Source organism: Schistocerca serialis, unplaced genomic scaffold (genome assembly GCF_023864345.2).
Source record: "Schistocerca serialis cubense isolate TAMUIC-IGC-003099 unplaced genomic scaffold, iqSchSeri2.2 HiC_scaffold_1406, whole genome shotgun sequence".
Taxonomy (NCBI): domain Eukaryota; kingdom Metazoa; phylum Arthropoda; class Insecta; order Orthoptera; family Acrididae; genus Schistocerca; species Schistocerca serialis.
Window position 1 is genome coordinate 2045235 of NW_026047632.1, and position 14078 is coordinate 2059312.

At 43.8% G+C, this 14078-nt stretch overlaps 1 protein-coding gene across 1 annotated transcript in view; it reads left to right on the forward strand.

The window, feature by feature from the left end:
* Positions 1 to 14078, forward strand: part of LOC126442775 (uncharacterized) — a 128095-nt gene that overhangs the window by 81167 nt on the left and 32850 nt on the right. The window contains exon 4 of the mRNA XM_050090805.1: positions 3763 to 3928. Within this exon, the coding sequence (XP_049946762.1) occupies positions 3763 to 3928 (166 nt within the window). The remainder of the gene's footprint in view (positions 1 to 3762; positions 3929 to 14078) is intronic.

Sequence of the window (14078 nt, forward strand, 5' to 3'; positions counted from 1 at the left end):
TTGTATCGGTTTTGATGCTCGTTATTAACTCAGAATTATTTGTTGCTGAGAGGTCAAGTGTGTCCTCACAACCGTTTACTATTCGCATGGGCTCATGAACTAATTGGTCGAAATAATTTTCAGAGAATGCGTTTAAAACGATTTAGGATGATATTTTATGCGTACCTCCGAAATGAAACATGTATTTTCGCCAACACATCGAGTGTAAATTAAAGTCTCCACCAACTATAATCGTGTCGTGGTTGCAAAGATGGACCTCTCCATGGACGTCGGGAGTGAAGTTGCGCACAGTTTGAGTTGTAACACGGCGTCCTGTGGCTGCACGAAAAGCATTATTCAACATGGTGGCGTTGCCGTCAGGGTTCCTCCGAGCTATAATCCGTAGGTAGCGGTCATCCACTGCAGTAGTTCAGTTCATAACTAAAAGTGCCATTGTGATTTCTCAAAATTTTTGCAAAATAAATAATAATTTTCGTTAGTTTCATGTTTTTCTTACACTAACCAGCACTACTCCAGTACCCAAATATCCGACTAGGTACGTAAGAAATTTTGTAAATTTTTGTGTCATTTCCTTACAGCGGAGGGCTCCAGAAGATATTTATTGCTGAAAGTTTTTCAGGCATTTCTCTTTAGGAGGGTCTGTCTGACTTCTGTGGTAGTGTGGGGGTGTCAATTGCATCTTGCAGTAGCCACAGGGTAAAGGGTTAATCCGTTGCGCAGAATAACAGAATAGCAACCCCACGCACACAAGAGCCACAGTGACAAAGAGTCAGATGCCCCCTCCACAACAGATACGACACTGGTATGGCGTCGTCACAAGGCCCCCAGTCTTGATGTTGTCCTTGATTTGCAGAGAATGAGACTCCATATTTTAGTGGAAATTACGTCCAAGTTCTCATTCAAATGAACAAAAAATATGCAAAGTTTCGAAATTTTTTTGAGACAATGAAAAGACATACGTGCAACTATATTTTAGATTTTAGATACAAAAAAGAAGAAAATGGAGCCCATAATCGAGGTCTGATCGAGAACCTACGAGTTTGAAGTAGAGTGTAGCCTCTAGAAGTTATCTCAAATCAAAAATGGATAACATCAGTAGATACTACACTAAATTTATGGGAGCTTGTACATAACTACAATGAAACAACGTTAAATTTAACGATACGAGGAAAACCATGACTAAAGTTTAGGGCGAACTTTTATATTAATTATTAGCCGAATTTGCGTAAAAACTATATGTCATTATACACTTTTGATGTCGCTGAACACAAATCTGAAGTTAGATTTTCAAAATTCAAAATGTATAATCCATTGTGGCTGACCGAATATTATCTTTTGGCCAATTTTAATGAAATTTTGATAAAAATAGTGTTTTCGTTACTTATGTTTAGTCTGCAATTCCAAGACCGTATATCAACATCACTGACGCAAATATCTTTCAAAAATGCAACAAAAAATCGATTTTTCGACCATTTTGAATGAGAACCTGGCCTTAAGACTGAGTGATTTAACGGACGACGTGCGGTAGGGTTTGTAAGCCTTCGTCACACCAGGAACGAATGCATGTGGTCCTGTGGACACGGGCACGTCTTCACGGAAGACTGAAGTATAGCCAGGACCTCCTCGAGAAACAGCCACCTACTCTTTCTGATAGAACTGTTGATATTTTTAAAGGTATCGAGTATCCGATACATCGATATTTAAATGGCACCAACATATACATATTCGATAAACAGACTGATAAAATATCAACCTATCGGCTCATAAAAGTATCTGCTTCACATTGTAAATATACTGCCGGTTTTAGAGCTCCATATTTAAGTATCCATTTACACACACCAAAAAAAAAGTTTTGCATCACCCCGGTTCCCAGAACTCCTGAAGACAGTCACTGATTATGGATATTGTACCACAGACACAGTCCCTTTGAGTGTTCAGAGATGTCACAAAATCTGCCCAAAAATGTAAACAATCATGCATGAGCAGCGCCTATTAGACGGTTGGGGTCCGACAGCCGATCAGTTCCGGTCGTTCCACCACGAAGGACGTACATGGCTCGTGTTGTCTGTAGTTCAACCATGCATAGATATCGCTGTTCGATCGCGTCCACATTGTCTCTTTGTTCCAGGAAGGGCTCTCAACGAGGGAAGTGTCCAGGAGTCTCTGAGTGAACCAAAGAGATGTTGTTCGGACATGGAGGAGATACTCAACTTGAATAATTATCCTTTAGAATATTGCAAGGTACGGTCAGGAATGTCGCGTGTGAAATGCAGTGAAGTGTACTGTTGTGGAGGAAATATGGGACTCGCAAGAACTGTAGCGCACAATACTGTAAGCTGCGATGATTGCTGTCTGCGCCGCTTGTTGCTGACAAATAAGATAACTCTCGTTCTATCTGGATTGACCTTCGCCAATCAAACTCTCCATACGCCTTGATGAACGCAAGGACTTCTATTCGCCCCTAGTCTAACTATTGGCGTGGTACACCGGTCAGATAACCAGTCCACCGCGATGCCACTCAAAAATTTGCTCGCAGGCGTTTAACTATAACTCTGTCCGTTCACACTGCACAATAAGTGAGTCGGCCAATACAGTGGACAACGCTTAATTGCAAGGACTCAATATAGAGTCACACTTCGATTCGCTCTCAACAGAGGTGCTCTCCCAGTGAAGTACTGAGGAGAGACTTGTTCCTCGCTCTTTGAGTACACGTACGAGCGCGCACTCTCTCGTTACGTGTTCTCTCTCCAAGAGAGACAACGGAACGGCGCCTCTCCACGCCAGGCGTGAAGGGGTATATCTTTCGGTCTCTTCCATTACTCCTTCAGCTCAAGGCGTCAGAAATATCGTCTACCAATCAGCATTGCTCTTCTAAAACGGGAGAATGACGTTTCGTGTAAGGCGACCAATCGGGAAATCTGTAGTATCGGCGTTTCGCGTTTGCTGTCTCTCTGTGAAAATCTCTGAAACTGCGTGCTATGTGTAAAGAATGCGTAGGCTGGCCGCTCCCACACAATGTAGCGGAATTTGATTTTAAGCCGAACACGGGGTCGTTCCTCCTTTCACTCGTACTAACGCTGTTTGCTCTACAGGCGGTCACCGGCCGACGTAGATGGGTTGGGACCGTCCTCCTGGCGTGCGGTTTTGCCTCTCTCGAACTAAAAGCTCCTGTGGCGTCGTGTCTTGAATGTAAGTGTGTACGCCAGCCTCGAGTATTTCAACCACGGTGCGCACTTGCGACTTATTAGTTATTTGCATATAATTTAAATGAATTCATACAAGATTGACTTTATCTTATCGAGTGTGGGTTCGAATGAAGTGTCTTGATGTGCAGAATATGATTGTGAGGGCGGAATATGTAAGCAATGAAGGTCAGGAGACCACGACGTCTTACACTCTGTTTCTTAATTTCACTCGTGTTAGGCAAATGCCTTGAGATTTAGAGTTTCCTGTTCCTGTCTTTGTCATTCGCCACTGATTGCTGAGAAGTATCAGGATGTTCACTCATTGCTATGTTAACTATTAGAGTGTGAATTTCAACATCCTTTGTTATTTCCTTAACTTACATGTGCCAATATATGACGGCCAAAATGCAATAAGCGTGTCTAAGTTATGAAAGGAGCAGAAAAAAAAAAAAACAGGAAGAGACTGCTACATCTGATACTCAGTAAAGACCTCGACAAAGAATAATCCTAGAAGTTGAAGTTTTGATTTAGTCACAAAACCTGTATTGTGTAATTACATCGCTACCTCTGTTAGCAGGGCACCTACTACATGCATCGGTACTGGACACGACCGATCACCCTAAAAAAGTTCGTCGCCTTACCTTACGGGAAGTATAAATTGTACATGAAGGGTCTGAAGGATGGAAAAAGACAAGTTTGTGTGCAGCTGGTCATCGATATCTACGAAGTCGGATTTTTCAAAGGTAAGGATTTGATCTTTGAGTAACACATGATCACGAGTAATTGTTTCAGTAGAGTTATGAAATTCCACAACCGAGGGCTTCGAGGTCATTGAAGAGGTGGACATAGCAGGTAAAAGTCCTGTCGGTAGAAAAAGTTTCAGTCGTAATCATTTAGCCGAGAAGCAAAAGAGAGGTGGCTGTACACAGTGCCCTCCCGTCACTGCCACCGGCTAAAGCCAAGCCTGCCTCGGCGTTGTCTCCTGGGGAGAGAGAGTTTCCTCCTTGAAGTTCGATGTAATACACAGCAGTCAGCTGCATTTATGTGAGTGGTATAGCTGATGATGTAAACAAATTTATGTTCGTACATTCCAAGCACATACAACATGACAACAATGGCAATGGGAAACAAGTACAATTCTTCTGGATTGTTACAGAAAAAAGCGTAAAGAGCACGTGCAAATACACTAATTTGTTCTGAAGCAATATTGCAATTTTATGTTGGTTAAACCACAGTTTCCAATGAAACAGTGAGCCGGACCGAGACTCGAACTCGGGACCTTTGCCTCTGGTGGGCAAGTGCTCTACCAACTGAGCTACCCGAGCACAACTCATGCACCGTACTCACAGCTTCAATTGTGCCAACATCTCGCCTCCTACCATCCAAATTTCACACACGTTCTCCTGCGAGCCGGCTGCTGTGGCCGAGCGGTTCTAGGCCCTTCAGTCCGGAACCACGCGACTGCTATGGTCGCAGGTTCGAATCCTACCTCGGGCATGGACGTGTATGATGTCCTTAGGTTAGTTAGGTTTACGTAGTTCTAAGTCTGTGGAACTGATGACCTCCCATAGTGTATAGAGCCATTTGAACCATTTTTCTCCTATGAACCTTGCAAAACTAGCACTCCTTAAGAAATTATATTGCGGAGACATGGCATAGGCATAGCCTGGGGGATGTTTTCAGAAAGAAATTTTCACGCTGCAGAGGTGTCTGCTCTGGCTAGAAACTTCCTGGCAGGTTATAACTGTGTATCAGGTGGAGACTCGAACTCTGGACTTTGTCCTTTCATGGGCAAGTGTTCTACTGGCTAAGCTACCCAAGCACAGTTCACACCCCGTCGTCACAGCTTCAGTTTGGCCAGTATCTCGTCTCCTACCATCGAAAGTTCTATTGGAAACCATGCAGGAATAGCACTCCTGAAAGGAAGGTTAGCTGGCAGAGCACTTGCCCACGAAAGGCAAAGATCCCGAGTCTCGGTCTGGCATACAGTTTTAGTCTGCCAGGAATATTCAGAGGAGCGCATATTCCCCTGTAGAGTCAATACTTCATTCTGGAACCATCCACCTGTCTGTGACTAAGCCATGTCTCCGCAATATCCTTTCTTTCAGGAGTGCTAGCTCTGCAAGGTTCGCAGGAGAGCTCCGGTGAAGTTTGGAACCTAGGAGACGAGTTACTGGCAGAATTGAAACTGTAAAGGCTGGTCGTAAATCGTGCTTGCTAGCTCGGTTGGTAGAGCAATTGCCCGCAATAGGCAAAGGTCCCGAGCTCTAATCTCAGTCTGGCAACAAAGTTTTAATCTGCCAGAAAGTTTCATATCAAGTGCAGAGCACTTGTCCGCATAAGGCAAAGGTCCTTTGTTCGAATCTCCGTCTGGTACACAGTTTTAAGCTGTCAGGAAATTTCATATCAGCGCACACTCCGCTGCAGAGTGAAAATTTCGTTCATAGTTTCCAATGTTTCCCATGAACCGCGGACTTGCCGTCGGTTTGGGTGGCTTGCCTGCCTTAACCGTACATAGCTGTACTGTGTGTACAACAACAATGGAGTGATGCCTGTCGAGAAGCCAGACAAACATACGGCTCCTGAAGAGCGGCGGCACCCTTTTCAGTCGTTGCAGGGGCATCAGTCTGAATGATTGACTCATCTGGCTAACCAAGACGGCATTGCTGTCCTGGTACTGCGAGCAGCCTAAAGCGAGGGGAAACTGCAGCTGTAATTTTCCCGAGGGCATGTAGCTCTACTATATGGTTAAATTATGATAGGTTCTTGTTGGGTAACATATTCTGGAGATGAAAGAATTTCCTATTCGGATCTCCATGCTGGAACTACTCAGAAGGATGTCATCACCAAGGAAAACAAATCTGTCGTTCTACGGATAGTATCTTGGAATGTTAAATGCCTTAATCGGGCAGGTAGGTTAGAGGTTTTAAAAACGGAAATGGATAGCTTGATGTTCAATATATTGAGACTTAGCGAAGCTCGGTGTCAAGAGAAACAGGACTTCTGTCAGATGAATGCAGGGTTATAAATACAAAGTCACAAAGGGATAATGCAAGAGTGGGTGTAATAATGAATAAGCAAATTGGAATGCAGGTAATCTACGTGAAACAGCATAGTGAACGCATTAACGTAGCCAAGATAGGCACTAAGTTCACACCTACAATAGTTGTACAAGTTTATATGCTAACTAGCTCTGGAGATAATGGAGAGACTGAAGAAATGTATGATGAGATAAAAAAAATTATTCATATAGTTAAAGGAAACGAGAATTTAATTGTCATGGGAGACTGCAGTTTGGTGGCAGGAAAAGGAAGAAAAGCAAAAATTTAATTTCGACTCACGGAAAGAAATGAAAGAGCAAGCCGTCTAGTGGAATTTTGCACATAGGATAATTTAATCATTGGTAACAATGGAAATTTGTAGTAAGGTCTTATGGGACCAAACTGCTGAGGTCATCGGTCCCTAGGCTTACACACTACTTAATCTAACTTAAACTAACTTACGCTAAGGACAACACACACCCATGCCCGAGGGAGGACTCGAATCTCCGACGGGGGGAGCCGCGCGGACCGTGACAAGGCGCCCCAGACCGCTCGGCAACCCCGCGCGGCCATCGCTAACACCTTGCTTGAGAATCATCATAGTAGCGCGTATACATGGAAGACTCCTGGAGGCACTGGAAGGTTTCAGATTGATTACATAATGGCAAGAAAGGGATTTCGGAACCAGATTTTAAACTGTAAGACATTTACAGGGAGATTGGACTCTGACCACAAATTATTGGTAGTGAACTGTACATTAAACCTGAAGAAACTGCAAAAAAGGTAGGAAATTATGGAGACGGAACATGGATAAGTTGAAAAAACTAGAGGTTGCTGATAGTTTTAGACGAAGCATTACGCAGCGGTTGAGTAGAGCAGGGAAAAGGAATACAGTAGAAGACAAATAGATAGCTATAAGAGATGAAATAGAGAAGGCAACAGAGTGTCAAATAGGTCGAAAGACAAGGCATAGTAGAGACATTGAATTCAATTGATGAAAGAAGAAAATATAAAAATGCAGCAAATAAAGCTAGCGAAGGGGAATACAAACGTCTCTCAAAATGAGTTGGACAGGAAGTGTTAAATGGCTGAGCAAGAATGGGTAGAGGACAAATGTAGGAATGTTTCACTAGGGCAAAATGGATTCTGCCTACAGGAAATTTAAAAAGACTTTTTGAGATAAGGGAAGCAACTGTATGAAAATCAAGAGCTCAGATGTAAAACCAGTCCTAAGCAAGGAAGGGAAAGCTGAAAGGCAAAAGGAGTATATAGAGTGTCTGTATAACGGAGATGAACGGAAATATTATAGCCAAGAAATTCACACCCAGGATATAGCAAGGAAGATCGTCGTGTCAGTGTTTTGGGACAGGAAAAGAGTTTCTCCCGTTGATTTTTTGGAAATAGGTGGGACCATAAATGCTGCAAGATACTGTGGGGTCATGAAGAAACTTCGCAGAGCCATACAACACTGACGTGCTGACAACGAGACTCTGTCTGCTTCATGAGAGCGCGCGTCCGCACACCGCTCATGCAACGCAAGAGTGGTTGACTTCGTTTGATTGGGATGTTTTAAGTCAACTCTCTCACAGCCTCGATCTCACACCTAGTGACTATCATCTGTTCACTAAACTGATGGTTCAAATGGCTCTAAGCAGTATGGGACTTAACATCTGAGGACATCAGTCCCCTAGACTTAGAACTACTTAAACTTAACTAACCTCCGGACATCACACACATCCATGACCGAGGTAGGATTCGAACCTTCGACCGTAGCAGCAGCGCGGTTCCAGACTGAAGTGCCTAGAACCGCTCGGTCACAGCGGCCGGTCAATAAATTGAAGAAAAACCTTATTGGAAAACACTTTTCCGACGACGACGAGGTGAAAATCGAAGTGAAGAACTGACTGAAAAAGGCGGTGGGAGACGTCTATGACACACGAATCAAAAAACTCGTCCTACTGATGACAAAATGTACAGAGATACATGGTGATTGCTTGGAAAAATAATGCAGCACCTGTACTACAATGCATCTAAATTTTATTATGATAAATTAAATTTTTTGCGCCTCAAAAAAATTTTGTAACCTTAGTTTGCGGATTAGTCTCGTACGTGTATACAGATGCTTCACTAACGTAGTACTGGCCAAAAACTTTTTTCAGGAGGAAATAAAATGATAGATACTACGGAATCATTTCATGACACGCTGTAACATGCCCATGTACGCAAGATAGTACAATTTGTTTGATCTTACGGCAAGTCGCGTAAGGTATTCATTTGCTTCCAGGGTCTGTAGTAGGAAGACTGAAATTCTTGTGTGATGTGGCCTTTCCACACAGCGTATGGATTTCAACAACGATCGCCCATTAGCGAGCGACGGAGGTGGTTTGTTGCAGAGGTGGCAGACTCCTTCGGCAGTCAGAGAGTACGGGGAAGGCCTTGATTGTATATGTGATGACGTTACACAATACCAAAGAAATAATTTATCGATGTTTCTGAGGACAGTTTCCAGTGAAAGACCTGTCAGATAATTATTAAAAGTTTTTTGTGCCAAAGTGGCTTCAGGTCACAGTTATGCTGGTGGTAAAAGGAGGATTCTACATTGACGAGGGGTCCTCACAGATTCCGATTTTGTGCACACTTGTAGCAGGTGGAGTTCAGTGCACGCACATAAATTTTCTAAGACAGTACGACAAAGAACTCTGAAATATCACCTTTCAAAATTAGCAGATCTCCAAGTGCAGTTAAAAACAATTTTCATTATTTCGACGAATTCGTCGGTTTCTCATCACGTTAGTACGTTCGATGGTTCGAATATCGCTAGTAAGATAAATACAGGGTGACACAGAATAACGGGAAAGTTTGAAATGAGGAGTGGCAGCCATGCGCACGTGGCAGCACTGCGGGTTCGTGACAGACAGCCAGTAAACAGTTCGCCATTTCACTAATCGTGCGTCAATGGAACGGACAACAGCGTGCGGTAGCCATAAAAATGTTTTATAAAAACAATGATAGTTTGGTAGCGGCGCAGAGGGAGTTTTGACATTTTTGTAATGTAGGATGTCATCATGCCGTTCCGTCCATAGGCGCGATAAAATGTTGGATTAATAACTTTGAAGACACTGGATCTGCCCTCAAAAAGAAACCAACAGGACGACCAAGAAGTGTGCGTTCTCCAGCGAACACTGATGTTGAACGCGAGTCTGTCTTACGGAGACCACGGCGTCAATTCGTAAGCAAGAAGCAGCGATTGGAGTGTCCCGGGAGAGTGTTCGCAGAATCCTTCATCTTGATTTAAAATTTCATCCGTGCAAACTACAGATGGTGCAACAATTTAAGGACCACGATTTCCGATTACGATTAGGATTCTGTCAACAAATGATGACAAAAATAAACAATGGCGATGAATTTCTAAAAAAAGTTGTGGACGGCAGATGAGGCACAAGTAATGCGAACAAACGGAACTATCGTTACTGGGAAAACACAAATGCTAATGACGTTCATGAGCGCCCTTCACACGCTACTAAAGTGACAGTATGGCGTGCTGTTTCATCACGTGGGATTATCGGACCGTATTGTCTCGCAAATGAACAACGAAACACAATAACTGTCAACGCCGATCGGTTCGTGGAGATGTTACGAACTTTCGTTACACCTGCATTGCACAACTTTTCAAACGTTCAAGAAGCCTGGTTTCAACGTGACGGAGCGACATCACACACTACACGGCAATCAGTGGCATACGTGCGAGAATTGTTTGGCTACCGTGTGATCTCACAATTCGTTAACATGCCCGGGCCTCCTAGATCGCCAGATCTATCCGTTTGTGATTTTTTTTCTGGAGCTACCTCAAGAGCAAAGCCTACGCGACTCGACCAAGAACCCTGGACGAGTTAAAACAGAGAATTCGGGATGCAATCCACAGAATGCCAGCTGAGATGTTGCAGCGGTCAATGAGGAATCTCAACAGCAGGTTTCACGAATGTATTCTTACAGGAGGACGCCATCTAAAGGACGTAATTGTTGAAAAATGATAAATGCCATCAATGTTTCCTAAATGGCAAAGTTGGAAGGTTTCAGTTACGATGAATGCAATTTATTTCCTTCATCACTTCTAGTTTTATTGGATTGTGGAAATGTTCCCGTTTTTCTGCGTCACCCTGTATCTTTTAATTTTTAAAAAAACTTCTATATTTATTAACAAAGTGTAATCTTAATTGACAGATATGGAACTATAGTGTTTAATAAGAATAACATCTTGGTTATTCGTTGCTACTGACAGTAAATTGAAATATGGCATACGAAGCCGATACATCAGATAGATAATGAGAAAGTATCATTTTCACAGACTCACTAGTGTTATTGAAATACGTAATTTTTTCATTGAATAATATACGTTTTGGCATATTCCTAAGGAGTTTAAATTCATTTTTAGACATCTAGTAACCGTCAATAAAAGGATGCTACGTTTATTTCTTACTTAACGTTCGCATTTGTTGATAAATATTACATTTAAAAAAGTATGCTACTAGCTAGATTCCACTGTAGTGTTCATGATTGAAAATCCGACTATGCTACAAGCTGAGTTAGTCAAATGCTGTTTGGGTAACAACACTCGGAAGTCTTCTCACCATCAAATCCAATTTGTCTTGTTCGTTGGAGAAATGCGCGGTGGCACCTCAGAACATTTACGTCCAGACACTGAACTTGAAGCCCTGTGAGTACGAAAGGAGTCGGAGAGGGCAGAGCGCTCTGTAGTGTCGCGTTGTGAGCGTCTGCATGCAGAGTGAGTGAGTGCTGCAGGCAGCTCGAGGGCTTCAGTGGGCAGAGAGGTGGGCACATGTCGTGCAAACTGCTTATGTCTCTGCGTCAGAATTGGTAACGTGAACATCCAAACGAATAAACCACATTGCCCTTAATTGTATTTTTTTCCCGTGTGGCTACACAGAGTATTCAGTGTACAAAACTCAAGCAGAGTCGGGGGAGCAGCTTTGACGCCTCATAAGGCGTGCACTGAGAAGAGTGGCTGTCATTTTGCACTGTCAATATTAGCCTGGACTGCTAAAGTAAATAAGACAAAAGTAAGTATTCATTGCTGAGCGTTAGTTCTAGATCGCACAGTGCTAATTTTGGCACTCTCTACCATCTGATGTTTTTGAGCATAAAGGCCTTCAAAACATCTACAACCTGTATGAGTGGTGTCTTTACTTCCCGACATGTCCGAAAGAACAGGCACCACTTACACAGATACACAGCGATAAGCCGAAACATTACGACGACTGCCCACCGCGTCGCTGGACGCCGCCTGGTGGCGCTGCGGGCCCGTGACGCAGTGACGAAAGTGCGTAAGTGGAGCAGCCACGGACGGCGGACATACGGGCCGCACATGGCGAAATCCACCGAGGTAAGCGACTTCGACAAATGGCAGATTATTATTACGCAGAACTTGTGAACGAGTATCTCTAAAACGGCGGAGACGGTCGAATGTTCACGTGCTACTGTCGTGAGCATCTGCGGGAAGGGGTTCGACTGTGAAACTACTATTAGGCGCTGAATGGCTAGACGTCCACTATTCTTCACAGGACGTTGGGGTCGGAGGCTTCGCTGCTATGTGAAGCAGCACGGATGGTGATCTGTGGCACCTCTGCCGAAAGAGCACAGTGCTGGTGCAGCACAAGTGTTCCGGAGCACACCTCTCATCGTGCATTGCCCAACACGGAGCTCCACAGCACACCACCCCCACGTGTTGAGGCAACGACATCGTTAGCTACGATTGCAGTGGGCACAGGACTGTCGGGGTACGACCGTCGATCAATCGAAAAGTGTCGGCTCTTCGGGTGAACCACACTTTTGCTACACTAGGTCGATGGTCGTCATCGAGGTGAACTGCGGTTTCAAACGTGCAGCGACCCACTGACACTGGCTGGTGGGAGCAGTGTTATGGTGTGGGAGACATTCTCCTGCACTTGCGTGGCACCTGTGGTAGTAATCGGAGACACATTGGCAGTTGCATACTGCCTGCATCCCTTCGTGGTTCAAATGGCTCTGAGCACTATGGGACTTCTGAGGTCATCAGTCCCCTAGAACTTAGAACTACTTAAACCTAACTTAGAACTACTTAAACCTAAGGACATCACACACATCCCTGCCCTAGGCAGGATTCGAACCGACCCTAGCAGCAGCTCGCTTCCGGACTGAAGGGTCTATAACTGCTCGGCCACCACGGCTAGCTGTGCGGCGAAAAGTAATATGGATGGAGCTGGGGTAGCACACTTGTGTAGTCTGCGCAATTGTGTCTAACTGCTATGTCAAGGTAGCGTAGTTTATGCATCTTCCTGCTAAACGGAAGACCCGGTTTAGAACCCCAGCGTTGATAGAAATTTTCATTTGCCACCTATGAATTTTTTCGTTGCTCGAATGCGGCAGAGGTCAGGATTTCTTCTTCCTCAACATTTCCTCTGTAACGAGTACCTGTATATAATATGTGTATTGAGTGCCACTGTTTGTATGGGTGCTCAGAAAGTAACTGTGTGGTTACTATGTACACTATGTTGGTAATGACATCCACGAGTGACTATACAAGGCTCAACCCGCCTAATTTTATTGGGAATCCCTTTCTGTCCATCTGATTATGGTATGCTTCTCGTGTATGAAGTTGTTTCAATATTTAAATCTCGAATGAAGCATTGCCGTTTGCGGTACACTACATGCTATTCCCCGAAGAAAAATGTCTGTTGGCGTAAACTCCGAGGAGCGAGGCTGCCATAGGTTCTTTGAGATGAAAATTTCGCCAAAAAAACTCTTCCATAAGACGCATAGTGTGTTGTAAGCCGTGTTAGCAGTAGCGTCATCTTCTTGAAACACTGAGTAGTTGGTTTCGTCTTCCCTCAGATGGGCGATACAATCCTGGATCATTAAACAAAAACGTTTACTGTTCACGGTTTCGTGAAACAATAAACATCAGACGATAAGCCGTATAATATCGCTAACCAGGTCCTATTATAAAACTGCATCTTCCACAAGAGTAGCGAAACCTTACTTAGCTTCCGAGAGCTAGTATTCAGTACGACAACAGCACTCTATTATCTGATGGCAACTGACAGTAGAAAGAATTCTAAGTGTCGTAGGTTTTAGTATTCGGCACCTGTAGCAGGTGCCTACGAATATCTGCCCCTAAATTTCAACATAAGTTTTTGCTGGACTCCTTTGGATCCAGTGAGTACTTCTCTCTGCTTCATTTTTTTTCCCCAACCCGTCACAAACCTCTATCTTTTTAAATGTTATTCTTTTTGCTCCTTCTCACAATGGAATTTACAGAGTGCAGATTTCTCCCAGCTGGCCATGCAGTGACCACGCAAGGCGTACCACATCCGTCCCACGCTGCAGCTGCTTCCCAGTGTGTACCTGGCTGCATTCTGCCCCTTTTAGCGAAAAAAAGTTTTCCGAACCACTTGCTATTCTCGCCGTGCAGTTCTCGACTTCCCACAGCCAGCCAGCAGACCCAGCTTACACAGAAACGTTACACATATCAGTCACAGCATAGACTTGCAATAATGAAGAACTTATTAGAATCACAATCGCTGGCATTTGTTTCACTTACATGTGTACTTAAATTTATCGCTCGAAATTTTTAGTCTAATTTGATGAATGGGTTATTAATTAGATTACAGGGCAGTTATGGGAGACACTGTTCCATAACACTGCCCCTAAATGTATTCGCAATATACATGCCATTTGGGTATACTGAGCGCATCCAAAATAGGGCAGCACACGCAAGTCTGGGCTTTTTGAGTTTCTCTCTGTCATAAGTAGGCTTCTTAAATTTCCCATCATTTTAAAATTTAGAGAAGTGAGG